Here is a 25,819-nt window from a genome sequence, read left to right on the forward strand (position 1 = left end):
AGACCAATTATATAAAGTTCGCTCTAAGTTTTCATATAAGTCTTATTAGCTAACAACAAATAAAGATTTCTTTGCACTGGTCGCATAAAAAATATTCTTTCCTTTTTTGCAATTTAAACTAAATGCAATTTAAAAGAGCCTTACAACTTATTAATTTGTTGTATTGTTTGTAATATTAAAAAATTAAACTGACGAAAATTGTTCAATTTATTGATGTGAAATTTCTGCACTTTTGTTTTCAGGTTCGATAAAGAAAACAAGAATAATACTTAAATTTGCATTCTATTGAGCATTGTTTTACACACGCGCGCTGTTTAAAACAATGAGCATTATATTTATTTGAAATGCAGAGCTTATTAATTTTCCAATCTGTTTTATATTGGCTGACCAAACACATTTAAATTAAGGCCACAGAAAATTAAATTGAAATGCGGGTCGAATATTGGCACTATAAAATATTAAAATAATAATGACCTTTTGATTTTATAAAGCCGATACGAAATGTATAGCAAATATTGTCTATAGCTTGCCCCTAAAAACTCCATTCATGCATATACGAATCTTATAAGTTTTAGCCAATAGTTTACACACACACACACACACACACACACACACACACACACACACACACACACACACACATACAGGCAGACAGACAGACATAAACAATAAATTTTGAGGGAAAAAGCAATTTGGTATTTATCTGTGTGTTTTCATACTTTATGCTTGAATGATTTTTCATTTCCTGTTTCTTGGAATTTTTATTATTATACTGTATCAACAATAAGCAACAACAACAACAACAGCAACAACAACAACAATAACATCTCTAAAGCAATAACAACTACAGAACATTTTCTTTCTATTTTTTTTTATGGTTTTTTGCACGCAATTTCTCTTATTTTCGACATTTTGCATGGCCGCAAAACTGTTTTATGCTCTCGTCTGCGCTCTCTTTCCAACTCTTTCGCACCATCTCGCTCTGGCGCCCGTTGGCTTTATGTGTTTCGAGCGCGTAAACAAATTTCGTTTGGGGCCATCATTTTTGGGGCCTTCTGCTCTCTGATAATTCGTTTTTGACGCGCTTCGGTCCGATGATGTCATCAAATCAAAACAAAAACCATTTAAATTTCTCTCATCCCGAGTGTTCGTCGTCGTTTCTCTCAGTGTATCATTTGCATAATATATAAATTTTGCATACTTATTGGCGCATAATTAGGCAATTTCATGCGGGGTGTCAAGTGCAAAAGCGATTTGTTGTGTTTCGTCGTTGTGGCCAACCAAAAAATTTTAATTGCAATTTTGTTTTCGCCCAAACTGTTTGTTTAAAGCGTTTCGCCTTAAAAGTCCCTTCGTAAGTCTTGAGTGAAATGTGAGAATTTTGGAGTTGAAGGTGCGGTACTAGGAGAATACACTATACAGCATTTGTTTGCCCTAAAGTAATATAGAGTATGCTATATCTTAAGGTAAGTTCTTAAAAAGTGCAGCTCGAAAGATCCGAGTAAGATGAATTCTAATTATGATGACTGATAAAAACTAATAACTAATCATCACAATTAATTATTATTTGTAATATTATGTAATAGTAAGAATAATAATAGCAATACTTATAGAAATAACAATAATGATAATTATAAACTATAATAATGCAAATAATATTAATAAATTTATTATAAAATAACAATTTTTTATAGTTTCTTAAGCATCTGCCCACAAAGGTACTTTCTATAATGTTTGTCAGTCCAATGCCAAAATTATGGTCAACCAATAGCCTACCATTAGAAGTACAAAAAAATCATTTGGCTTATTTTTTAATGGAGACTGGAGAGAGACTGGAGAAACTTTCGCGTTGCGAATTTTAAAAACATTTTCAAATATTATTTACATATCAATTCTGTTGTTCATAACTCTTATTGTCACTTAAATCTTATATAAGGGATCTAAAAGAAGCAATATAATTAGATTATACATAGAATATACAGATTATTAATGTCATATGGATTACATAGTTTTTTAGAAAATATTAATTGCAAAATAATATGGAATAAGAATGTCGAAGAAGAATAAAAATTACTTTAAATATCTATAAGCTGCAGTTCGAATTTTTGTCAAGTATTCAAAAGCTTTAAAAATGTTATCGAAATCGTATAGCAAACAATTTGCAATGGCTTTTAAATATTCCAATAATTATCAATATATCTTTTAAAGAAATTTGCACAACTCTACAGCGTATTTAAGCACAGTTGTTTTATGCTAATTGTTACCCACTTGTATACATTTTTTACTTAGATATTTAACTTATCCTCGCTGCTCAAAGTGTCCTTAGGAATCAATGCATTGCGCTTTCCAAAGAGTTATATCCCCCATATCGATATAATAGGCGTCCCACTAAGCGTCGCCTTGTCAGCATTTATGCTCCATTCAGCTACGCTTTATCCCGTTGTCCGTTGAATACCTGTTCTGCTTTTGGATTTTTTTTTTTCGACTCGTTTAGCCGCTGGCCACAGCGGCAAAGGGTCGCAACTGAACACACGCGCATTTTAATAGACTACGCGACCAGTTGGCTATACCTTAAACTCAATATTCTATAGAAACGCACACATACACTCGCATACTTCGGCAGCCATTGTACGTTTTTGCTGCTTGCCACACATTGTTTGTCTAAGATTCACGTTTGCCCCAAAGCGCGCAGCTCCTCCTGCTGCGGCCAAAGTCTAGCTAGAAATACCTTCAAACTACCCTTTCCAACACTGAGGTTTTTTTTATTATACCCTGTACCTATCGCCCCGAAAAGGGCATATTATAGCTGAGGAACTGCGTGTAACGAATAGAAGTAGAAGAATGTTTATATAAATCGATAAATATCGATTTAAAGTTCAGTTTCTCTGAGCATAACTCGTCGATTATAAAAGCTGGGAATGACAAGTTCGGCTTTAAGATCATCTTATAACAAAGGAAATATATTTAAAAAAAAATAAAATATATAAAAAAAAAAATATTTATTTGTTTTGCCAAAACTTAACCGAGTTTTAAGCGCGAAGAATATTGAACAAACATCAAAGAACATATTCAATTTTTAAGGGGAAAAGGTTTAAAGGAGAGGGAATCGACAGCTATATACATGGTATCTCAGAGTTGGGCATTTATGCCTTACATTTTTTTGTAGTATTTTTTTCTTTTTTTTTAGAAAAGTGGGCGTAACACAGACTTGTAGTAAGAGCCGGATATTGGCTTCATACACCGCCAGCCAATTTTAAATTGCCAATATTGATTTATACGCCACATGCGTTGCCACATGGGGCATCCACTTGGAGGCCAAACATGGGGCGACTCTCAAGCATTGTTAAGTTGCAATTTTGCAGGTGCACACGTTGCACTTGCAGTAAGTAAATGGGCAGTGGGATTTCGCAGTTAACGCCTGGGAAATTTATTGGAAAACACGCGCAGCCTTAACAAGTTTATGCGCCCGCATTTTGTAGGCAATGTACGAATACATATCCATATATATGCATATATATAAATATATTGGTATATATATGTGCCAGCTTATTGGATGACTCGCTTATTATATTAGTTAGCGAGCGAATGCAATTTGATATGCCATCAGAGCGGAGCAGCGCAGACACAACTTGCACTTGCCATCTCTTTTTGATTTCGGGGGCTTTTGGCATTCGCAATTGCCAAGTTTTACTGTGCTTGTGATTTCCCAAATCCCATTTAAGTATTCCCTTTATGGGACCGCAACGCACCGCCACAGTTCAACAAACTCTTTTGCATAATTCATGCAAAAACTCCATCACGGTGCTTCCTCTTCGCCATATATGCCACCGCCCCGCCCGCTCGCCCCCTCGCCTCATCACTTTATCTCTTTGGAGCATCTTGTGTGTGGAAAACGCGCAGACAGCATTCGAATCAGCATGTGCTTTAAGTGTTGATTACATATATGCCGGGTGTTAGGACCTCGCATGTATGTGTGCTGTATAAATATTTTGTTAAGAGCTCGTGATATGCTCTGCACAATAGCTGTAATATGCAAGGAGACGCGTTCAAAGGAATTTTAGCTGAAACATCCTTCAACCGAAAATTATTTAAGGTAATACGAAAGAGCATATAAGCAAGTTTATTTGCTTCAACAAAATAGCCTTTATCCAAAGTCAACGAAATTTAAAAGACAGACTAAGATATATTTCAACTTATGGTCAAACTTTCTTTAAGGTGAAATTGACAAGCATCTTGACTAGAAAAGCCAACCAAACCAAATAAAATAGTATTTAAGCCTATTTTAAATTTCTATACTTTTTCAATATATTTCAAGCAGAAAAACTCAGATACATCAAAAAACATACTCCAGATAACGTTCGTAAAATCAAACAAATCTATATAATTTATAGAGAGAAAATTATGTGAACACTTAGCATAAGCCAAAAAATAACTAACATCTAAATTATTTTCAAAGCATTCACAATCCACAATATAAAATCATTCAACTTAATCACGCTCCCAAAAAAATGATTCGCATTTTCTTAAATCGCAGCCCAAGCTAAATAAAGAATACAACTTATATAAAAAGCAATTCCCACATGCCAATAAACATATATATATATTATATAACTTATGCCCTTTAGTCGCTTCAGCTTTAGCTGCCATTATAGTTGTAATTAATTTACAATCATATTCAACTATTCTAAAGAAAATAAAATTTAAATAAAAATATAATTATTTACATTTCTCCAAGCATACAAAGTTTGCTTAAAATTGGATGCTCGTTAAAGATTGTAATTGGATATGTACTGCATTTTTTTTATTACCAAAATAAACTAAATCAAGATAAATAATATATTATTTGTATATACATTTATTTTATGTATGTATTAATATTAATATCATCTTTATCTGGCGTTCAATAAAATAAATAATTTTTAAATAATAGATGGATTTATTTTTATGGGCGAAAAAAATTATTATTTTATATAATAAATATACAAAAAAGGGCAATTGTTCTCCGCGTACCAAAAAAAATTAGCTATTATTTAAGGATAATTTTTTTAACTGCACTGCAACTGTATAAGATAGGTATATATATTACAAAAATATATTGTTAATATATATAACATTAATTTATAATGTGTATACATTATATAAATTATATATTTATACATATAAAATGCGTAAATTATGTTGTATTATAAGAGAGCACCAATCAAGCTGAAATTTGAAAATCCCAAGAAAAACCCATTAATATTGCCCAAATTATGTAAGTTTAAAGTTATTTGCGGGAACATGGACTCAAATCCAATATGTGTCATATAATTTCTGGTTTGCGTTTACTTGTTGCATAAATTCAAATACATGTATATTAATGCACGCCAGAAAGACCCAATTTGATTTACAAAATAAAATAATACAAAAAAAAAAAAACAATAAATAAATACAAAAATATTACACAGCCAGCCCCGAGAGCAGCCAAAAAATAAAGGAAAACAAAATCATCGTTTGGCCGCACAAAATGAGAAAAATGTGGAAAAATACATTTTCCATTAGATTTAATTTGCATGGTTTTAGGCACTAAAGTTCAAGCGCGCAAAAATAATCGCTTTGGGTTAAATTTCATTAAGCGTGAAATACTGTTTCGCCTTCTCCTTTTTTTTTTGTGTGTGTATGCTTCGACGGAGGGTTATATAAATTTGTAATGAAATGCGTAACACCCAAAAGGTATATTACTATGATCCAAAGAAGTGTATGTATGGTTGATAAAACAGACTGGAAAAAATTATACGTATAATTCATTTAAAATGTGCATCTTAAAGCGCGTTGCTCAAATAAAACTAACACGCTTAAAACAAATTATTTTAAACTATCCGAAGAGCTAAAATCTAAAGTTTCATTTTTATATTAAGAAGGTTAAACAATTTCAACAAATACAAGTGTCTGCAAGGGTATATCATTATCGGCAGGCCCAAATGAACTCCTGCCTAATAAAAGATCGCTGTTATGAGAAGGCTTTAATCAAGCTGGAAGCAGGTTAAATATTTAGTAGCCGGCAAATTTCTTGAAGCTGGCTGCATTCGAAGTTGGCCAACTCAAAGAACTGAGCGGCATGTTATTATTGCATTCGCATTGTCATGGTAATGCCAAAGGACACTCGCATTGGTATTGCACCAGAGGCCAAGTAGTCGGCTAGTGTTACGACGGCAGCAGCAAGGACAAGGATATTGTCTTTGGATGGACTCGGAATTTTCCTGCCCCCGGAAACGAGCCAAGACCCTTCGATGCTCAGCTACTATTTTCTCCACTTTTATTGTTATGGCGCTTGCATCATTATTTCAGTTGGCGCCTTGGCTCAAGCGCTGGCAAGGCAAGCACAGTAACTTCTCCGTCCTGCCCCTGCCCCTACCCCTACCCCCCTACCCATCCCCTGGCAACGAGCAGCACACTCCATTTGTGTCGCGGCGGTGTCCTTTTGCATTGTTTTGAGTCCTGGTGCGTTGCTTGAATGGCGCATCGTTGGCTCAGCGCCGTTGTGCTCTTGTTGTAGATAAAGATAAATAGTCTCAGATAACGTTCAGTTATTTGCAAACAAATACAATTGCGGTTCATTGATGGCGGTTTCATTTGGCTCTCGCCCCAACGGAGACCGCAACACCACCGCCAGCGCCACCGCCAGTGTCCCTGCTCTGGTTGCCCATTATTTTGTGGTTGATGATGCTCCAGCTTTTTTTTCGTCGCTTAAGGTGAAGTCGCATAGCAGACAGCAAATGACAGCAGTCAAGCGACTTCAATGCGTTACCAACACTGTCAAACACAGCACTTAAAACTCGTCCCATAAAACAATTCGCACTTAATTTAAATTCCTAACTTCCCGGTTTGTTTTAGAAACTTCTTAGTTCGTGAAATTGTTTAAATATGTATACATATATGCAAATAAAATACTTTGGCAACCCAAGAAGTCTAGAAAGGAGCTTCAATTGAGCTGGTTCGCTCAAGAAACTTCGTTGAAACCAAACCAGTGCAAAATGTGAATTTAGCACCACACGCAATATTTAATGCTTTCAATAACATCTCCAAAACCAAGTTCATAAACCGAACTACGAGGCGGGAAGATGGTGCGAGCCATGAACCGAAACTCCGACCGTTTTCTTTGGAGTCGGCAGCCCGGTTAATGTATGTTCCCTTTAAGGCAGCTATCGATTGACAATATCTAGTCAAGCCATATAACACTTTCTCCATTTAAGTAATACAAATTATAAATCTTGTCGATAAACCTTTGGTCACGTGCTCATAAAGAATAGCATGTCCCACCTATGGGCTGGGGCCCACCAACCTACATATCTGTAGGCATCTAAATTAGTATAGCTGGCTTTACGAGACGGCGCATTTTAAATAGAGAGCTGTGCCCGGGACTTTGGCACACGTCAAGCGGCCGTAATCTTTGGCTTTGAGAAAAAGTAAAAGTTGTTCGCCAACGTCTTGACTTACTTTCAACCTTTCACTTGCTGTGTGTTTGTGTGTTGTGTGTGTGTGTGTGAACGGGAAAGTTTTACAACTTATTGTGCGGTACGTGCATTCGACGATTTGCCTATGCGAATGTCGATGTCGCGGTCTCTAGTCGATGTGTGTGCGTGTGTGTTTTCCTTGGGCCGTGCGCCAAAAAAGTATGTTAAGCACTTTGCTAGCAGTTTTCTCCCAGTTTTCCGGGCCAATCGTATCTGGCCTGCGACTTATACGTGCATGTAATATGTGTAATTTATGACTGACAGGATGTGTGCGTTTAAATTATGTGCAAAATGCTACCAAAAGCCAGCCCCAGCTTTTGGGGCTAAAAAACTTTTTGCCTCAAGTTTACCAAACATACCAAACCGAATTGCAAGCCAAACATATATTCCATTCGGGTGTCACAAAATGTCTGATAGTCACGTTTGATCCTATCCATAATGTGTGCAGAGTTATATATTAGAAACTAGAGCTGGGGCAGGAGTTTGTCGATATACATACATATATATTTAGATTGCAACAGGTCTGCTCTTATTCAGATATTCTATCGAAAAACTTGTAAGTGGAATAAGCTGTCAGCATCTGTCATTTTTTTTGGCATTTAGAAAAGAAGAAGAAAAAACATAATAACAGAAAATTATTTTTTAGTTATTTAAAAGAAAATCTATTTGTAATTATAATAACATACATACAAGACTAAGCCTTAAATATTCCCCAGCCTTATTTATTGTTCTCATAAAGCCCAATTTGTTAACAGCTTAAAGATCAGTTTTATGTTTGCTTTCATAACATTAATGCTCAAAGCTCAAGGCCACAGACAATAAATGATTTTACTATAAACAATATTGCAATAGCTTCAATAATAATACAATGAAGAACACCAGTAAACATCAAGGAATCTTTTCTCAAAAGTTTTTCTGAGCAATTTGAATGCTTTCTTTATTTTATAATATATAATTCAGGTGATTTTCATATAAGTAAACAAAACAATTTTAATTAATTTATTATATCTTTGGTTCGACCTGCAGCTTATTTAAAGCTCGCCTGAACTTTCCAAACAATCTTAAAGCTCAGCTGACTTGCATTTATTAATCTTCATTCGAGTAGCTTTAAGCTCCATGAAAATACGCTTTTTTGCTTTGTGCAAATGCGATTTTCACTCGTTACTGAAGAAATGCCCACGCATTTGTGCAGTTTGATTGTACTTAAGGCCCTCGCCGCAACCCCCCAGCATACCCTTTATCAAAACCCCTTGGCCAAGTGCATGATGATTTTGGGCAAAATGAGTTTTCATTTCCAATTACTTTACAATTTTGGTTTTGTGTGATGCCTCGTCTCGGCGGAGTTTGGGGGTTAGTCTTAGTGCTGGCATCTCTTTGCTCTGGCTCTCAACCTCCTCGCTCCCTTGCACTGCTTGCTTTTATAGCGTATCTGGCGTTACAATTCGATTTCCTAATTTTCAATTTTACACGTTTGGCAAACACTCGAGAGCAGTCAATGCAGATCCCTTCCCCGGCGCCCCTCTTAGAATACAGATACCCCCAGCATTCTCAATCGGTATATATCCGTATGCATGCCAGGCCAGACTTTTTGAGAAATTTTAATTAAAATTGAATTTTCCTTGCATTTAATTAAAAGCTTAGCCTGACGCCGCTGCTGCACATGAAAAATGAAGAAACGAAAAGGCAAGAAAATGCGAAAAACTATGCCAGAGATGAGTTTGGCCCAAAAGAGGCAGGCAGAGGTTTGCCAACGAAGTGGAGGTGAGGGTGGTTGCGAATCGAGCAGCATGGGTGGGTGCACTCTGAGCGGGGCACTCGAGCAGAAGAGCATGCACTCGTTGCGCCAGAGATATGAGAATCATCATAGTCATCAGGGCCAAAGCCTTAGACTCCATGCAGCAGCATTAACAGCGCCTTGTCCTTGCTGCTGTTGCTGCTGCTGCTGCTGCTTATTTTCAGCAACATTTTTGTTTGTTTACACAGGCAGCTGCTCGGCTAAATGCAACACTGACAGCTACTGTCAAAATAAGCAACTAATCTCTGCTTCACAATATTGTTTGCCAACCCAAGACATACACACGCACGCACACAAAAATATAATAACAAGAGCATGAGCTTGAGAATACGTACACATAAGTATATATACGAGTCCATTTAATACATATATATATATTTATCTGTAAGTTGTTGATTTTTAGACAGCATAAATGTTGCATGCAACACACACAGTGGCAAATGCGTTGGTTTTAAGCTCGCAACCGATTTGTTCAACAATTTGGCCACTTGATTTGGGCCAGCGGCAATTAATTGAGTTTTGAGGCCAACGCTCAAACTGCCTATGCAAATTGTGGCAACATGTGGCAGCGTTATAGTATTCAGAAATCGCAGAATATGCGACTGCAATAATTTGCTAATAGGCTGTGAAAATACGTTTGAATTTGTAGTTTTTAAAAACAGGCTAACTTATTGCTTGCAATTTGTTTCTTACAAATGTCGCTCTTCTATGCGATTTTCATGAATTGACAGCCATTAAAAGATGTTCAATAATTTTCTCTTAGTTTATCTCTTGCTTAAACTCCCTTTTTTAAGTTTTAGGTTTCGATTTAATTGATTATTTTCTAACCCAATTGGCGGTATTTTACTATATAAATTTTATCTAGAGGCAGCTCTCGTGCTATGCCAGTCCGTACCCGCTGCCCTCCTCCACCTGTTCATATTTGCGGTGCACGCTGCGGCTGCAGCCACATAATTGCTTAAAATTTTTCATAAATTTTTGCCACAAATTGTTGCAAGAACTGAAAAAAAAAATGTGTTGCTTTAGGTAAATTTCGAAGGCAACTACCAGCAGATGCAGCAGCAGCAGCAGCAAATAGTTTAATAAAATGTAAAATGCAGACAAAAGGATCATTTCCAGCCGCAGCCTCAACTCAGGCCCACATAGTTTGCTGCTTGGCTGCCTCGGCAGGACAAGGAGCCAGCACATCCTTGTGCCAGCATTTTGGATAGTTTCTGCTGCTGCTGCGGCTGGCAAGAGTCGAATATTTAATGCACCCACAATATTTTACTTGCCCGTCTGGTGATAATGCACCCGGCTAGAACTGAGCCACAGAACCCTTTGCCGGCTATTGGCAGCCTCAAAGAGCCAAAGGGCAATGCTAGTCTCGTCAAAGCAAAACAAAGTCCCTCCCCTGCCCCTCTCTTAGCTTGTATATAGATGCATATTCAACAGTGTGGAAATAATAAAGCCAACTTGCCGACAGTTATAGTTGCTTACAGTTGTTACTGCCAGACAGTGGAGACGCCGGAAACAGGAAGCACTCATTGCCGGGACAGACAACGGGCTGCAAGGTGGCTGTGTTGCATGGGGCTTGTGAGGGACGGGACGATGGAGGCAGGGAAGGGCAGTTCCATTCAGGCGCCGGCGCCAATGAAAACCGAACCATTCGACACTTGAATTTGCTTTGGCTCTCTCGCATTGCATGCAATTTATAGCATCGAGTAATAATAATACTTGATTTCTTTTTTATTATTTTACTTTCTTTTTTATTTTCACTTGTTTTGCACAGTTTTTAAGTGCAATTCGGTGTAAAGTTCAAGTGCTCGTTGCTTATCAATGAATCCATGAATGGATGGTGATAATAACGAGGCAGGCAGCATCTAATTTTGCATTAGGTTAAAATGTCAAAGGGTCAAAGGCGTATAAATAATAAAATATTATATTAAATATAGAAGAGAGCAAAACTCTTGATATCTTGCTTTAAGCCAGAAAACAGAGAGGAGTTCCCAAATATTTATTTTTAGTTATAAAAATAATAATAATATTAACAATAATTAGAATAATAATAATAATAAAATTAATAATTAAAAAATCTAGCAAAATAACATTTATAATAATAAGGGCGATCAATCGGCTTTTTTATGTTATTTGTTACAAAATTTATATTTGCTATGATCTAGAGCAGAATTTTCTTCTAATATTTTCAAATTAATATTTTGCTGAACGTGCTCCCATTTGCATCTCATTTGCTTTGGCAGGCAGTGTGGGTGTGGCATAATTAAATTTGCCACAAGCCATCAAATGAAAAATGTGGCAACGCGCGCAACGAGCAGCGACTAACGACATTTTGCTAATTTCCCATTCAAATCACGCCCTAATCGAAGTCAGTGCAACTGTCAAATGACTCAAAGTTGACATTTATGTACATGCTGACAACGTTGCCCCACTGTGCCACGCCTTTCCCGCTCCCCTCGGCAACCCACCCTTGGGTCGTTATCTGCTCATCAGGCAGCAGTCAGGACTTTATTGCCAACGGCATTCGTCTGCGCTGTCGCTTTTCTCGGTTCTTGTCAACATTTTGATTTGAATGCTGTCAACATTTTCGCAACAGGCTGACAGGCAGCAGGGCACAGCTGAGGGGAAGTGTGGGGGGTACAGCAGATCATTTGAGTCGGGCATAGAAAGAGATGAGAGAAAGAGAGAGAGAGAGAGTGAGAGGCCAAGAGCGGGAAACAGACAAATCTAATTGTCAATTTGACATTGGAAATCATTTGGTCAGGTTAGGCTTTTCGGGGTAGCCCGTCTGTTAATTTGTCCGCATTTTGACAGCTGCTGTCAAAACAAAGGGCATTGTCATCGCATATATATGAAGAACTGAAGAAAGTCGGCGCATTCGCAAGTTCTTTGAGCATCGCCGCCCATTCTCAAAGTCCGTCCCGCCCCTTCTCGGAGTGCCCAAAATGCAACTCCTTGTTGCCCTCAGGCTAATATTCATCCAGCTGACATTGTCCCCCTTTGTAGACGCCGGAGTCTGTGTTCTGTTTTAATTTTAAGGCATGATTATACGCTTAAAATAAATGGGTACGACTAGCAAGTTATAAGCTATATCTATCGCAAAATATGCATATATAGCTAGTAGAGGTATTTTACCAAGCTAACCATGATTTAATAATTGATATTGATTAAAAATATATAATGCAATATTTTCTAAGCTTACCCATATATACTACTATATACTATATATATATATATATATATATATATATATATATATATATATATATATATGCAGCCAGGCATTTAATATAAAATTATATAAAAACATTATTACTTGAATAATATGTTTTTTTTTAGCGCGTTTTTATACTCATTTGCCCGGTAAAGCTATATTCGCTAGATTTTATTGTATATCAATTTATATAAATTAACGGTAAAGTTCCAATTAATAGTTCTTTAATTTCGCTGCATATCATTATTTTATTTGTAAGTGTATTTTAACGTTGTTACACACTTGCACGATTCTTGTTTAAGTTTGTTGCTATTGTTGCTGTTGGAAGCTGCATTATTCTGATTTGCGCCATAATTATTTTTCTCTGCATCTAGTGCAGGGCCTGGGTGGCCCACAGGCGACTGGAACCTGGACTTGGGACACCGGGCGCCAGCATTTGCTTGTCACGCAAGTGTTTCATGTCAGATTTACGCTGCTCCAGCCACTTGCTTTTATATATATTTGTATGTATATATAGTAATATATAAAATATATATTTTAAATGTGCTGTAAGTATACTGCCGTACATATAAATATATAGCTGTATATGTAGTTTATGTTTCGCTGTATCTGTTGCCACGTTCGTGCAACAAAGCGCGGCACGTCGTCTGCAGGGCTGCCCTCGCCGCGCCTGGAACTGCCCACCCTCTCTTCAACAAACTGACCCATGCAACTAATATTTTTTTAAGCAGCTAGGCGGCACAGTAGAGCAAGTAGGTATTTAAAATGTACGAATATAAGTATATATATTTTATTAATTATGAAAATAAATTGTCTTGAAGTACAATTTTCAAAGCTATTACAAACTAAATCATAATAAAGGGGGATTACGAAAATGTATTTTGAAGTTAATTAATAAAGTTAATAACTATATGTAGTTAAAATACATTTATTTTGCCTGTGCGCTGTAGTCTACATAATTAAATGCTATCGATAGCTATCGATAATATATGTCGATTTTTATGGATAGTTATCGATAATAGATATATATTGTATTAATAACTTGAATTTGTAACTGCCATTAATATAGATTTCTTTAAACATATTCCAAACTACTGTGCGATTCATTCTGCATAATTAACTATTGTCGATAGTAATCGATAAATTATCTATATAAATTATCTATCTATATCTTTATATTAATTTCCATTGCATTTTTCCATTGATTGCGAACCACTATGCGCTGCTCTTTTTAGCACGTTCTGGCGGTCGTCGCATGCTATATTTTTCAATTTGTAAACATATCCTGCGGTGCAAGCGCTGAAAGCCGGCAATGAAGAAGGAACAAAAAAATATCTATAGCAGACAGCGCAGCATTAGTAAACAGATGCCACGCCCCCGCCGCCAAGCGCCAGCAACCCCGTCGCACCAGTGGCAGCCCTGGAGCGAGGATATGGCGAAAGCATGAAATGCATTTGCTTCATTTGTTTGGCGTGTTTCTCATGTCAACTTAATGTTTATTAGAAAACGTCTGCTCAAATTGCAGTGGACAGAGCACAGGCCACATCAGGCACCCGCTAGCCCATGCCCCGCTCCTGCATCAGACGGCAGTTAGTAGACCCCAACCTCGACCTCGAGCCCAACCCCGACTCCGAGCACAAACCAGTGGCGGTTCTCATATTTCATGCATCGTGCTTTATGCAAACCTCAGTCAATTTCAATTTGCAGCAGTTTTTTTAATTTCAGATCCTTTCAAATGCTGCCCAAGTGGTTCGCATTATCATTGCTAAGGACACTCGCACGAGTTGTCGGCACACATGTGACAGTAGTTGCTGCAATTTGTTGACTTTATTGTCAATATCACGAACATGAAAACACTTGCTGCTAATTGTTCCGCTGGTGAGTTCTTAATTTTATTTAAGGGTAGACTGATTCGCATGTAAGGTAAGCCGACCTTACTATAACTTCACTTCAGCTTCATTTTCTACACACGTACCTATATGCATATCTCTATCTATAAAACTATTTTGACTGACTGACAAAATGTTCCAGGGGCAACGCCAAGTGTATAATATATCTTTTTATATAATATCACACATAATACAATCAAATATACATTCACATATTAGGATTCATTGGCCTAATACAAATATTTTTAGTTTAATAGTTATGTATGTAACAAGCAGAAGGAAGCATCTCCGACCCCATAAAGTATATATATTCTTGATCAGCATCAATAGCCGAGTCGATCTAGCCATGTCCGTCTGTCTGTCCGTCCGTCCGTATGTATGAACGCAAGGATCTCAGAACCTATGAGAGCTAGAGACTTTTTAGATGTAGGTGCTCCTAGTGCCCGCGCAGATCGACTTCGTTTCCGATAATCGATAACTTACTCCGTTTCCAAGCAACCGATAAAAATCGATATCGATATCCTGTTTTTTGGGCAATTTTGGTAAATAATAAGAGCTAGAGTTCCCAAACTTGACATTTAGATTCTAAAATAGAATATATATATGCATTTGATGTTGGAAGAAGAGGGTTCAGGGTATCCGCTAGTCGGGAGCTCCCGACTAGAACCTCTTACTTGTTATTTATATAGACATATATTAGAACATTGTCATTGATTAAATAATGAGAAGACTTCATTAGAGCGATAAGCCTGCTAAATTCGGGTCCAATTGAAGAAGAAAAACTGAACAAAAAGCTGGTTTAAATTAAAAGAATATCATGTGAAACGTTGAACTTGTGCACATTTTTGATTAGTTATTAAAAATATATGCTTAGATTGCTATTGTAAACTGCTTAAGCTTAGCTTCGATCCAGGGTTGCAGCATATTAATATTCGCATAGAGACCGGGCACATTCTCATTGCCACAGTCCAGGCCTCCGACAACGATGCCGACCAGCTTATAGCGAGTAGAGAGGCTGCTCATGGGACAGATGAGGGGCCCTCCACCATCACCAAAACAGGCGTCCTTGTCCTTCTCGCCGCCGGCACAGACGAAACTGCTGTGCAGCTCATAATAGGGGCCAAGGCGGGTATTGCGCAGCTGTGCCTGGCACTTGGCATGATTCACCAATGGCATTTCGATCTTCTTCAATAGGTGTGGATAGTCTGGATCCTGGAAATTACGTTTGCCCCAGCCTGTGACGAGACAGCGGCTCGAATCGACGAGGAGCTGCCGGCCCGGCAAGCAGACGGTGTCAATATGCTCGTTCAGTTTAAAGGGTTCACTCAGCAGAAGTAGAGCTATGTCATTGTAGCCGGTTTCCACATTAAAGCTCTCGTGAATGATTTTCGTCGCCACTTTGCGATCCTCGTGAGGCAAAGCTTCAGCTTTGCTTAGCATATCCCATTCGCCAGCCCGCACCATGAGATTAGAAACCGAGCCTCTGTGGAGAATGTGAGCAACAGTCACGACCACATTTGGCGCCAAGAGGCTGCCACCGCCCAGAACTACATATGTACATTGGCTGCTGGAGCAATCCTCTTTAAGAATGGCCACCATCCACGGGAATTGGCCAAATTGCGATTCGTTGTTATCACCATTTTCTATGGTTATTCGGACACCTTTCGGATTGCTATAGCCACAGCCTCTCGAAATGTATTCCTCCTCCGGAACTGATTTCTGGGGAATCGTTATTATCATGATGAGCGATTACCTTAGCTACTGCAGCTCTCACCTTATCAGCCAGCGCACAGCAAACTTCAGACCAGTCACAGACCTGAGCGCCCTTTCTTGAGAATACGGCTGTGCGAAAATCGATAAGAGCTCTTCCATCTTTGATTACGGTATTAGTCTTATCACATAAGTATCGGGGCGTACATTCCATATTATACCCACATGATTTTGCTTTGGAAACAGGCGCTGACTTTTCGGCACAATTATTTGAAAATAATTTACAGAAAAAATTTTGACTTGAATTACCTACCTCTGCTTTAGTAGAACCCAGAAGAACAGAGACCAGAAAAAAGCATATGGAAAACCGAAAGGTAACAAAAGGATTTCCCATCTCTAAGCGGAGAGCTAACGAAACAATCCGATGAATGTGAATTGAAAACCAGCACTGAGCAGAGCTTGCAAAATCAGTACCATATGATTATATTTTTGACATAAATATATATTAACATATAATTTAAAAATAAATATATAGCCAAACAAACATATATAAATATATAGATGTATGTGTGCGTATGCGTGAAGCTGATAACAAATGACAGAGCCGTGGCAAAAATGATTTAATAAGGGGGAATCATCATTAACAATATTCCGTTTATGAAGAAATCACATAATACGAGTAAGGAAAATTCGCTTTTCGCTTTCGTCTTTACTCACAACTTTTGCGTTATTTATAATCAAATTAATTAATTAAATTATTGTTATAATTATTATTTTTAAGAGTCTCTTGAAATATTTTTTACTATTAATTATTATGTGACTTAATATATTAGTAGTACTATTCCTCATTTAATAAGAACTAAATTGTAACACTCCCCTTTGCACTTCCACTTATACAACTAAATACAAAGAAATAAAATATAAATAATACGAAAAAGCCTCTTCCACGATTAGTCAGAAAGAGGCAGTTGGATTGTTTAAGTCGATGCGTTCGTAATAAAACAATATAAAATTGAAATACTGACGCACAGATTCGTTGGCGTTTGGTTAAAATGAATCAGATTATAAAAATAGAGATGGGCCTGCTGCTGATCATCTGTTGTGCTGCCACATTAAATCTAATCTCGGCTGCTCCCCAGACAGACGCAGGTAATCCCAGAGAAAAACTGAAACCAGACATTCCGTTTATCAAATTAACAACAGCTCAAACAGCTCAGCAAGGGAAGCAAGTTGGCGGGAATGTGAACACAAATGCAACTTCTGCTGATGCTGACAACTTAGATTACGATTATCTTGATGCATTTGTTAACGAACCGTCAAAGGAGACTTATTCCAAACGTCCGGAGATTGTCGATCATGCGGAAGCGAATCCAAATGTGGACAACTCATTGCCAGGAAAACATCTTGATAAGAATGTGAACACAACCGCAACTTCTGCTGAGGCTGACAGCGTAGATTTCGATTTTCTATCGGAATTTTTCGACGAACCGTCAAATGAGACTGATTCCACACGTTCAGAGTTTGTTGATTATGGGACAACGAGGCAAACCGATGCCGATCTGACACAGACTGACAAGAAACTGAAGGATGGGAAATTGCCAACACTCGATCTAACGGCAGAGAAAAATCAGCTAAAGGCAGAAGTTGAAAATATATTTCAACCAACTGCACAGCAAAGAAATCAACTATTCAGTGCTATCGATAACACATTTCAAAGCATTATAAACCGATTATCCAAGCACAATAACACAGACCTAACGGCACACCCTGTAGCTGATCCCAATGCCAAAGCTTGCGGCCAGCAAAGCGAATGCGTTGAGCTCTGGATGTGCAGAAAGAGTATAATCAATAATCATGGAGCCTATAGCATACAATTTCGATCTGCGCGCAATGAGGAACTGTGCAGTTACAATGAAGTCTGCTGTCACATAGCTGATAAGGTAAGTTCGTAGGTTAATATATTTATACGAAAAACAAAAATCAAAGGGGAAAGTGTCACATTACAGATACTGAGTCGCCCCCAAGATGTACAGCCGAACAAGATGGCAGATTGCGGTGTACGGCATGAGAATGGCGTACAGCTGACCATAGAGGATCCAAGGCACAATGAGGCCAATTTCGGAGAATTTCCCTGGATGGTGGCCATATTGGTGAATGAGGATCCACTATTAATCTACATAGGCGGCGGCTCCTTAATTGCACCCAATGTGGTACTAACAGCTGCCCATAAGATAACCAACAGGACGTTGGCCAACCTTATCGTTCGAGCTGGTGAATGGGATCAGCGGACAACACGGGAAATCTTTAATCACCAAGATCGCGCTCTTCGGCAATATATCATTCACCCGCATTATGATGGTAGCTTCAGTAACATTGCATTGCTTCTGCTGCAGGCTCCCTTCGATCCGAGTCCACACATTTCACCCATTTGCCTGCCCAAAGCCAGTGAGCGATTTGATAACACTCGATGCATTGTCACCGGCTGGGGCAAGAGCACCCACAACACCAATGCCTATCAACATATTCTGAAGGAAATCACCGTGCCCGTACTGCCACGAGCCGAGTGCATTGCCAAGCTGAGTAAAATATCTGATTCAAATTTAATTTTTGATCCGAGCTACATTTGCGCTGGCGGCGAGAAAGGTATCGATGCCTGCCTTGGCGATGGTGGTGCCCCGCTAGTCTGCCCCATTCCAGGCCACCCCAGTCGCTACTATCAGGCTGGCATTGTGGCATGGGGAATAGGTTGCGGATTGGAGAATGTGCCCGCTGGCTATACCAATGTGCCATACCTCATGCCCTGGGTTAGTCGGGAGCTGGACAAGTTGAACATCGATAAGAAATACTATACACCCTAGACAGACAAACGAAACATATATATATATAAACTTATAAATATTGTTAGTTAATAGATTGTATTATATTGCACATATTGCATAACTTAAAAAAAAAAACAGAAATTCAAATAATTGTCTTTCCTATTGTAGTCTTGGCCCAGCTAAAGTATTATGCGTTGAACATTTATTTCCCAGCAATTTTGCTTATAGATTCAGTAAGATTTAGAGACGATTATATTGAATTAATTCAAATATTTTTAGCAATAGTTTCAGTGTGAATATGTATACACAGATTCTTATGTATATGTATATAAAATTATTAATTAAATATATAAACAAATACACATATGCTTTACCAAATTGTGACAACAATATATTAATTCTTATCTGCGAGCGTCGACTGCATTGTTTATATTTAATTTCAGTATGTCTAAGAGTGTGTAAATATATGTTGATTTCAATTGGAAGCTTTCATCAGTAGAACTTGAACTGAGCAATAGCTAATAACAAAGAAATTCTGCGAAATTTTCAGTGCTTATTAGTTCATGGTGGTATAATGATAAATGAGATGTGTATTGTAATTTATAATTAATAATTTATAATAAGTAAGTCATTTAATCTGGTGAAATTTTGCGCTAACTTAAAAGTTCTCAATGTATTTTGAATTTAGAGAGCTTTATTTATAGTTATATAATACCGGAAATGCTGATTTCAAGAGCTTGGTTATGTTGTTTTTTGACGTTCATCTACCTGAGGGAGGCTCAGGGACAAGAAGATGACGATGATTACAATATGCTGGAGAGTCTTGTTAATAATGCAACAGATAATATTAATAGTTCGACGAAATCAACTGATTTAAATGAAGATGTTACGGAGAGACAAGAAGAAGAGGATTTGCTTGACATTTATATTTATAATAATAGTGTAATAGATAATATAAATAGTTCGACGGATACCAAACCAACACATAATGATAATAATAATATTACGAGTCAATTACAATTATTTAAAGATGCCTTGCAAGAGGAAATCTTCAGCATAACACACAAATATATCAACATTTCAGATAGAATTAAGGTCAAAACAGAAATCGAAAAAACTTTTGAGCAAATCGAAAGAATTATGTTGGCTCAAGAGAAAGCACAATCAACTGATAATCCCTTAAAAATCACATGCGCAACAACAACAATTGACCCAACAACACCTGCAACAACAACTACAACCACAACAACAACAACTCCAAGTCCAATACGTAAATGTGGTGAAAATATGACAAATCGTTGCGTCAGGCGTTGGGATTGTAAAACCCAAACAACGGTGGAAGAGAAATATATCATAAATCTAAGAGAAGAAAACGAATGTCATTATCTGGAAACCTGCTGTAGCGATTCGAACATTGTAAGTTCTGAAATTCTAGGCCTCATAGACTTAAAAATTTCTTGAATTATTTATAAATCATATTCAATTTTACATCAATGAATCAAAAGTCGAGCGCTTTAATTACAAGTTTAAATGCTCTCTCGCCCTCACTCTCCCTCTTTCGCTTTTTTTTCTCACGCACACATAAGCACTGATGTGAATAAGATTAAATTTCTTCAGAACTAAAAGTTGAATATGAATTAATTTATAATAATAATATTTGCGAATACAAACCTAATAAAAATCAAAATACAATTTTATTTTATTTAATTCTGATTTAATGCATAGATATAAAAAGTGGTTAGTTTTAATAAATATATACATATTGTATTGTTTCTCTCTTTCTCTTCCCTTATCTTTGTCACAAAAGCGAAATGTAACACTTCCGAGCCATTCAGTCGACAAGGATTCGCGTTGCGGCTTAACTAATCCGAAAGGCGTTTACTTTACCATCGTGGGCAACGTTCGGGATGAGGCGAACTTTGGTGAATATCCCTGGATAGTGGGCGTATACACCATTTTGAGTGAGTATCGTGTTGGTGGCTCACTAATTGCTCCACGAGTGGTGCTGAGCACCGCCAACATTTTGAATAAAATCGAGGACTTTAAGGTCAGAGCTGGTGACTGGGATATGGCAACGGAGAATGAGATACTACCCTATCAAGAGCGCTCGGCAAAGATCATACCCAATACGAACTACTCTCTGCAGCCATTCAGTAATAATATCGCTCTGCTCATATTGAATGCCACCTTTAGTCCTGCGGTACACGTCAGGCCCATCTGTTTGCCCGAAGGCGGAATCTTTGATTACACGAATTGCATTGCCGCCGGCTGGAATCGATATACACGAAATGGACGTTCGATTGTGACCACCATGAGGTTAAGTGTGACCAAATGCGCCGATGGCACACACGACAGTTTCCTATGCGTGACAGGTAACTCACATAATCTCGCATTCTCCACCGGTTCGGCGCTGGTTTGTCCCAAAGTAAATGAGAGTCCAAATCGTTACTATCAAATTGGCTCCTGGAGCCATGGAGACACACCCAATCGTACCATGTTTACTAATGTCGAGAAATTTTTAGACTGGATTCATAATGAAATTGATCAAGTCAATTAAATGCTTCAATTCCAAATTCTTGAATTTACTTTCTTAACTCATAAAAAAATTATATATTAACATAATTTTATTTAAGTGCAAACCATTTTCAAATAAAAAAAAAAATTGATCAAATATTCCATTAAGAGAACAGTTATAAAAAATAACACACATAAAAAATATTCCAAAATTAGTAAATATTAAATCGATTTCTTTGATCTAGCTTCTTTTCCTCTTGCTCTTGGCGTAGGAATTAAAAAAAAAGAATAAATAGTTTGCAAATTATATGAATAAGAAGAATATACAATAAACCATATACCAAATAAATACCCCAGATGTATAGATATGCCCGAGATAAAAAATCTAGTCTGAAATTCTTTTCTTTTTTTTTTATATTTAGGTAAACACGTAGCTTAATAATAGCTTTAAAATTCTATAAAATAATGTCGTATTCAGATTTAAAGTCTCCAAAGTCTCTTATATGAAATGTGTTTATACAGACGGACCCATAGCCCATTTGATATAGTCAAATATGCTTTGTTCTGACAGTAACGTACATATGAATAGATCCGTAAAATCATTTTTTAAAATTGCCAATGGCTAAAGGATATAAAATAAAGCTAGTGCAACGATAACATCAAACCTAAAAAACTGCAAAGTTCGCTGAATATTTGTTACACACATATAACACTTGTGCGTCGATAGTCGTAGATAATACGTTAAATTATTCAAATAGTGTTCTTAATAATTTGTTGACTTGTTTTTTGTAAGCCGGACAAATTGGAAGCTACCCTATATTTTTTTAATATTATTTTTGCATTACTTTTGATCGACATTCGTTCAAGAGTGTAGAAAATAGAACTTACCCAACATTTTTCACGCATCACATTAGTTGGTTTTCAGGAACTTTAAGGACTTGGCCATAAGCAGTTGGTGCTTCCTATTCGGCTGCCCGTTTTTATCAACAACCGCATGTGGTGAAATTAACGCCACAACCGTAACGCATTACGGGTTCCGCCTGCCGCACTGATACTCAGCGCCAGTTGAGAACGGCTGGCTGCCACATAAATGTGGCAAGTGTGCCACACTCGCCCGCCCGCTGACGTGTCTGAGCCGCCTCGCTGGGCGAGCTCGGGCATTTCAATTTTTATTCCTTTTAACATTGCCGGCAGCCTCAAATGTTTATACATTAGCAACATTTGTCGGCTTCCTTTACGCCCATCGTAGTCGCAGTTGACGGCGTCGCAGGTGCTGATTATATTGAAAATTATTGGTAAAACATTGCATGGCTACGGCGAGGCGATGCCACGCCCATGCACTGCATGTGTGCCATTAAAATTGATTGCATACTTTGCGGTGCGCCAAATGTGCCTTTCGTCTATGGCATGTGGCTACGTAAGCGAGTTGGACAATAGCAGAAGGCAACTTGCGATCTGTGCTAGGTCAACCTTTATTTGGATCTAAATCGGCCGTTTTTCTGGAGGGTTTCCATTGCTGAAAAGAATTGTTTTCACAGGAATTAATTACATTTATTAGAAGCGATTACTTGATGGACTCTGATTGCAATTCAAAACCAGGATTTAGGCCATGTTATGATCCAGTCTTTCGAAATAAAATTCTAGTGCTATTTTACGACCATATCTTTAAAGCTTAAGAGAAGAACGTGGCCATATCTATATCTATTTCTATATATCTATATCTATACTTGCGTTTATACACCGTCATACACCAAATCTTTGACCCCCATTTCCACCAAGGAATGGATTTTTCGAAAAGTGTGCAACAGCCCACAAATAAATAGATATAAATTAAATATATGAATCCCTTATGTTTTCTTCGATCAACAAAACTAGTCATTTCTAGTACTCACATACAATTTTATTGTGGCAACATGTAAGGTCCATTGGGTCGTGCTCGTGCGAACACGCACGAGCCGCACTCCCCAACGTGAAGCGAGTCGTGCGTGTTCGTGACACGACACGTGCCTAACTCTATCAGAGACACAAAAAGCCAAACGGGTAATGCTAATCAAAAACAATATAGCTTATCAAAATTAGTTATTTGACAATGGCATGTGGCTTGATACTCATCGATTAATTTTGCGGCATCGGCAAGAAAACTTTCCAGATTCTCGGGATTCCGGAAGACATCATTGTTTATCGTTAGCGATTGACCATCCCAAATTTTCCATTTGCGCATGCTCCCGATGACATCGGCGCAAAAGTCAGACTGTACTTTTTCTCTAGCCGCCAAGATTTTCTCCACTCGCTTGCGAAATTTATCTACAGAGCGAGTAGAACGAGCAAGACAGAAAAATTGGAGAATAAGGGGAGTGCGAGGTAAGAGGTAAGGTATTGGGCATATTGCAGAGTTGGGCGCTTGTCGTGTTTGTTACAAAAATTTAAAAAGAACGATTGTGTTTTAAGTGTGTACCGTGTCGTGTCCAAGGCGCGCCCAACTCTAGCTAGAGCTGTTAGCTACTCACGGCCAGCCACACTCCTTTGCAACTTTTTTAATTTGGGATCAACTTGACCCTTTTCATATTCAGCAATTATCTTGAACATGCGACGATCCATGTCCTTGGTTGCAAAGACGGACTCCTCGCAGGCCGGCTTGCACAAGCTATTGAAATTGGGACCAGAATAGGGCACCTTCGTGTGGTATTTGTTTTGCTTAAACTGTTCCCGATAATATCTGCTCGAAGAGGCCTTTCGCGCATGATTGTAGGCAACGTGGACGTTATGAAAGCGATAGGTCATGCTGGTCAGCAGCTTCTCCACCTTGGATAGACAGCTGTTGGGGTTGTTAGGGATGCATATGAAGGAGCTTGCAACGCTTTAAACTCTCGACTACAACTCACTGTGAATTGCGCAGCGAGTAGACGCCCGGTATGGAATAGGTGCGTAGCAGATGATGCAGCTTGTAGGCCAGACAGCTGAGCAGCTCCTCGGCGGCACAGTGTTGCATGTTCCGCAGACTGTTCATATCGTGCACCGTCTGACGTACATACCAGCCGCGGAACAGGGACTGGATTTTGGTCGCCGCTTCATTATATCTATCGATCAGCGCCTGCTGCAGCCTCTCCTCGATCGACGACTTGAAATTGCGGCGCACGCTAAAGCCGCGCCACCAGCGCTGAATAGTGATGGCCGCCTGCACGCGCCTATCGTGCAGTTTGCGTACGTGATGGCCCCGCCAGAGAGTCTGAATACGCCGTGCGGCCAAAAACTGCTTGTAATCGAGCAGCAGCAGCGAGGTGCTGCGGTGTTTGTAGATCAGATTTAGTATTATATTTAATTTCATTATTATATTTTATATTTTAATTTATTATATTTACATATTTTATATATATTTTTTTTTATTTTTGTATGTACATCACAAGTGTTTCTATAGCCTCAAATTGTTATATATATTGTTTAATAATATTTATAGATTTGCATATTTTTTATTTTTATTTTAATATAAGTTTATTTGAATATCACAATTATTATATTTTCAAATGCCAACATTTTAATATAATTTTATAATATTCGTTAACTTTATAGCTTTGTTATACTTTATTTTTTGTATATTTAATATTTTTTATATATATATTCATTATTGAAAACTGTTATTTGTATATTTTATAACAACATATTTTTTCTATATATTTAATATATTTCATTTTTATTAAATTTATATATTTTTAAGTTTTTATTATTATATTTGTTTATTTTATTAGTTTGGCATTTTAGCTTTAGATTTTACTTTATTTATTTTTGAATTTAATTATTTGTTTTTTGAAATGTACGCACCGCGAGAAACTTTGATGCACCGAGCCGCTAGGAGTGGAGGCAATGTATTCCTCACCATCTGAACTTTGGTTGATGAATTGTTATCGCATTTGTTATCGATATTTTGTTAGGCACTTACTCAAGGGCGTAATCTAAGGCGGATGATGTCAAAACATTGGTAAAGTTAAAATTGATCATTTGGTCAACACTTTTTTAGTTTTATTTTTGTCCCTTTTGGAATGCTTTTTATATATTTGGTTTTTGTAATTGTGTGTGAACATATTTTCAACGAAGCAATACTTAAATTAAAACTTAAATGCGCAGCCTTCTGATGCGTAGATATTATCACTAACCAAACAATATATAGACTGGACATCACATAGGAGAAACGTTGGCACAAAAAGTATCAGTGGCATCTGGTCCAAAATCGCGAGTAAGGGAGTAAGATACGCATATAATGTATTTTTTAACCGCTTACACTACAGAAAAGTGCTTGGCACTCTCTCTTCCATATGATATGTGCGATAGAACAGCAGCGCTGTTTATTTTTATCTCGTTCGCACTTACTCTCAGCTTTCAATGCTCTCTCTTTA

At 37.6% G+C, this 25,819-nt stretch overlaps 5 protein-coding genes across 8 annotated transcripts in view; 2 read left to right on the forward strand and 3 right to left on the reverse strand.

The window, feature by feature from the left end:
• LOC6634303 (phenoloxidase-activating factor 2) overlaps positions 1-22,875 on the reverse strand; it is a 73,320-nt gene extending 50,445 nt beyond the window's left edge. The window contains exon 1 of the mRNA XM_002057518.4: positions 22,320-22,875. Coding sequence (XP_002057554.2) covers positions 22,320-22,326 — 7 coding nt within the window. The 5' untranslated portion in view covers positions 22,327-22,875. The remainder of the gene's footprint in view (positions 1-22,319) is intronic.
• LOC6634269 (phenoloxidase-activating factor 2) lies at positions 15,099-16,571 on the reverse strand. Its single transcript, XM_002057515.4, has 3 exons — positions 16,412-16,571; positions 16,163-16,351; positions 15,099-16,107 (listed from the first exon to the last, which is right to left on the reverse strand). Exons 1-3 carry the CDS (start codon positions 16,490-16,492, stop codon positions 15,259-15,261), a joined length of 1,119 nt encoding a protein of 372 aa, XP_002057551.2. The 5' UTR covers positions 16,493-16,571; the 3' UTR covers positions 15,099-15,258.
• Positions 17,059-19,101, forward strand: LOC6634268 (phenoloxidase-activating factor 2). 3 transcript variants are annotated; one of them, XM_015169765.2, is made up of 3 exons: positions 17,059-17,247; positions 17,302-18,038; positions 18,105-19,101. In XM_015169765.2, the coding sequence occupies exons 1-3, from the start codon at positions 17,151-17,153 to the stop codon at positions 18,954-18,956; spliced, it is 1,686 nt and encodes a 561-aa protein (XP_015025251.1). In that variant the 5' UTR covers positions 17,059-17,150; the 3' UTR covers positions 18,957-19,101. The 3 variants fall into 3 exon arrangements, with proteins under 3 accessions (XP_015025251.1, XP_015025250.1, XP_002057550.2); XM_015169764.2 differs by having other exon boundaries at positions 17,311-18,038; XM_002057514.3 differs by having other exon boundaries at positions 17,059-18,038.
• On the forward strand, positions 19,419-21,776 carry LOC6634267 (phenoloxidase-activating factor 2). Of its 2 annotated transcripts, XM_070208927.1 has the most exons (4): positions 19,419-19,540; positions 19,606-20,333; positions 20,725-20,878; positions 20,965-21,776. In XM_070208927.1, exons 2-4 carry the CDS (start codon positions 19,638-19,640, stop codon positions 20,976-20,978), a joined length of 864 nt encoding a protein of 287 aa, XP_070065028.1. In that variant the 5' UTR covers positions 19,419-19,540; positions 19,606-19,637; the 3' UTR covers positions 20,979-21,776. The 2 variants fall into 2 exon arrangements, with proteins under 2 accessions (XP_070065028.1, XP_070065027.1); XM_070208926.1 differs by lacking the exon at positions 19,419-19,540 and having other exon boundaries at positions 19,584-20,333; positions 20,725-21,772.
• Positions 22,876-23,309: 434 nt separating the features above from the next.
• Positions 23,310-25,526, reverse strand: LOC6634266 (abnormal spindle-like microcephaly-associated protein homolog). Its single transcript, XM_002057512.4, has 5 exons — positions 25,366-25,526; positions 25,248-25,310; positions 24,314-24,712; positions 23,939-24,246; positions 23,310-23,735 (listed from the first exon to the last, which is right to left on the reverse strand). Exons 1-5 carry the CDS (start codon positions 25,422-25,424, stop codon positions 23,482-23,484), a joined length of 1,083 nt encoding a protein of 360 aa, XP_002057548.2. The 5' UTR covers positions 25,425-25,526; the 3' UTR covers positions 23,310-23,481.
• Between the last annotated feature and the right edge of the window lie 293 nt (positions 25,527-25,819).

This window comes from Drosophila virilis, chromosome 4, assembly GCF_030788295.1.
Source record: "Drosophila virilis strain 15010-1051.87 chromosome 4, Dvir_AGI_RSII-ME, whole genome shotgun sequence".
NCBI lineage: Eukaryota > Metazoa > Arthropoda > Insecta > Diptera > Drosophilidae > Drosophila > Drosophila virilis.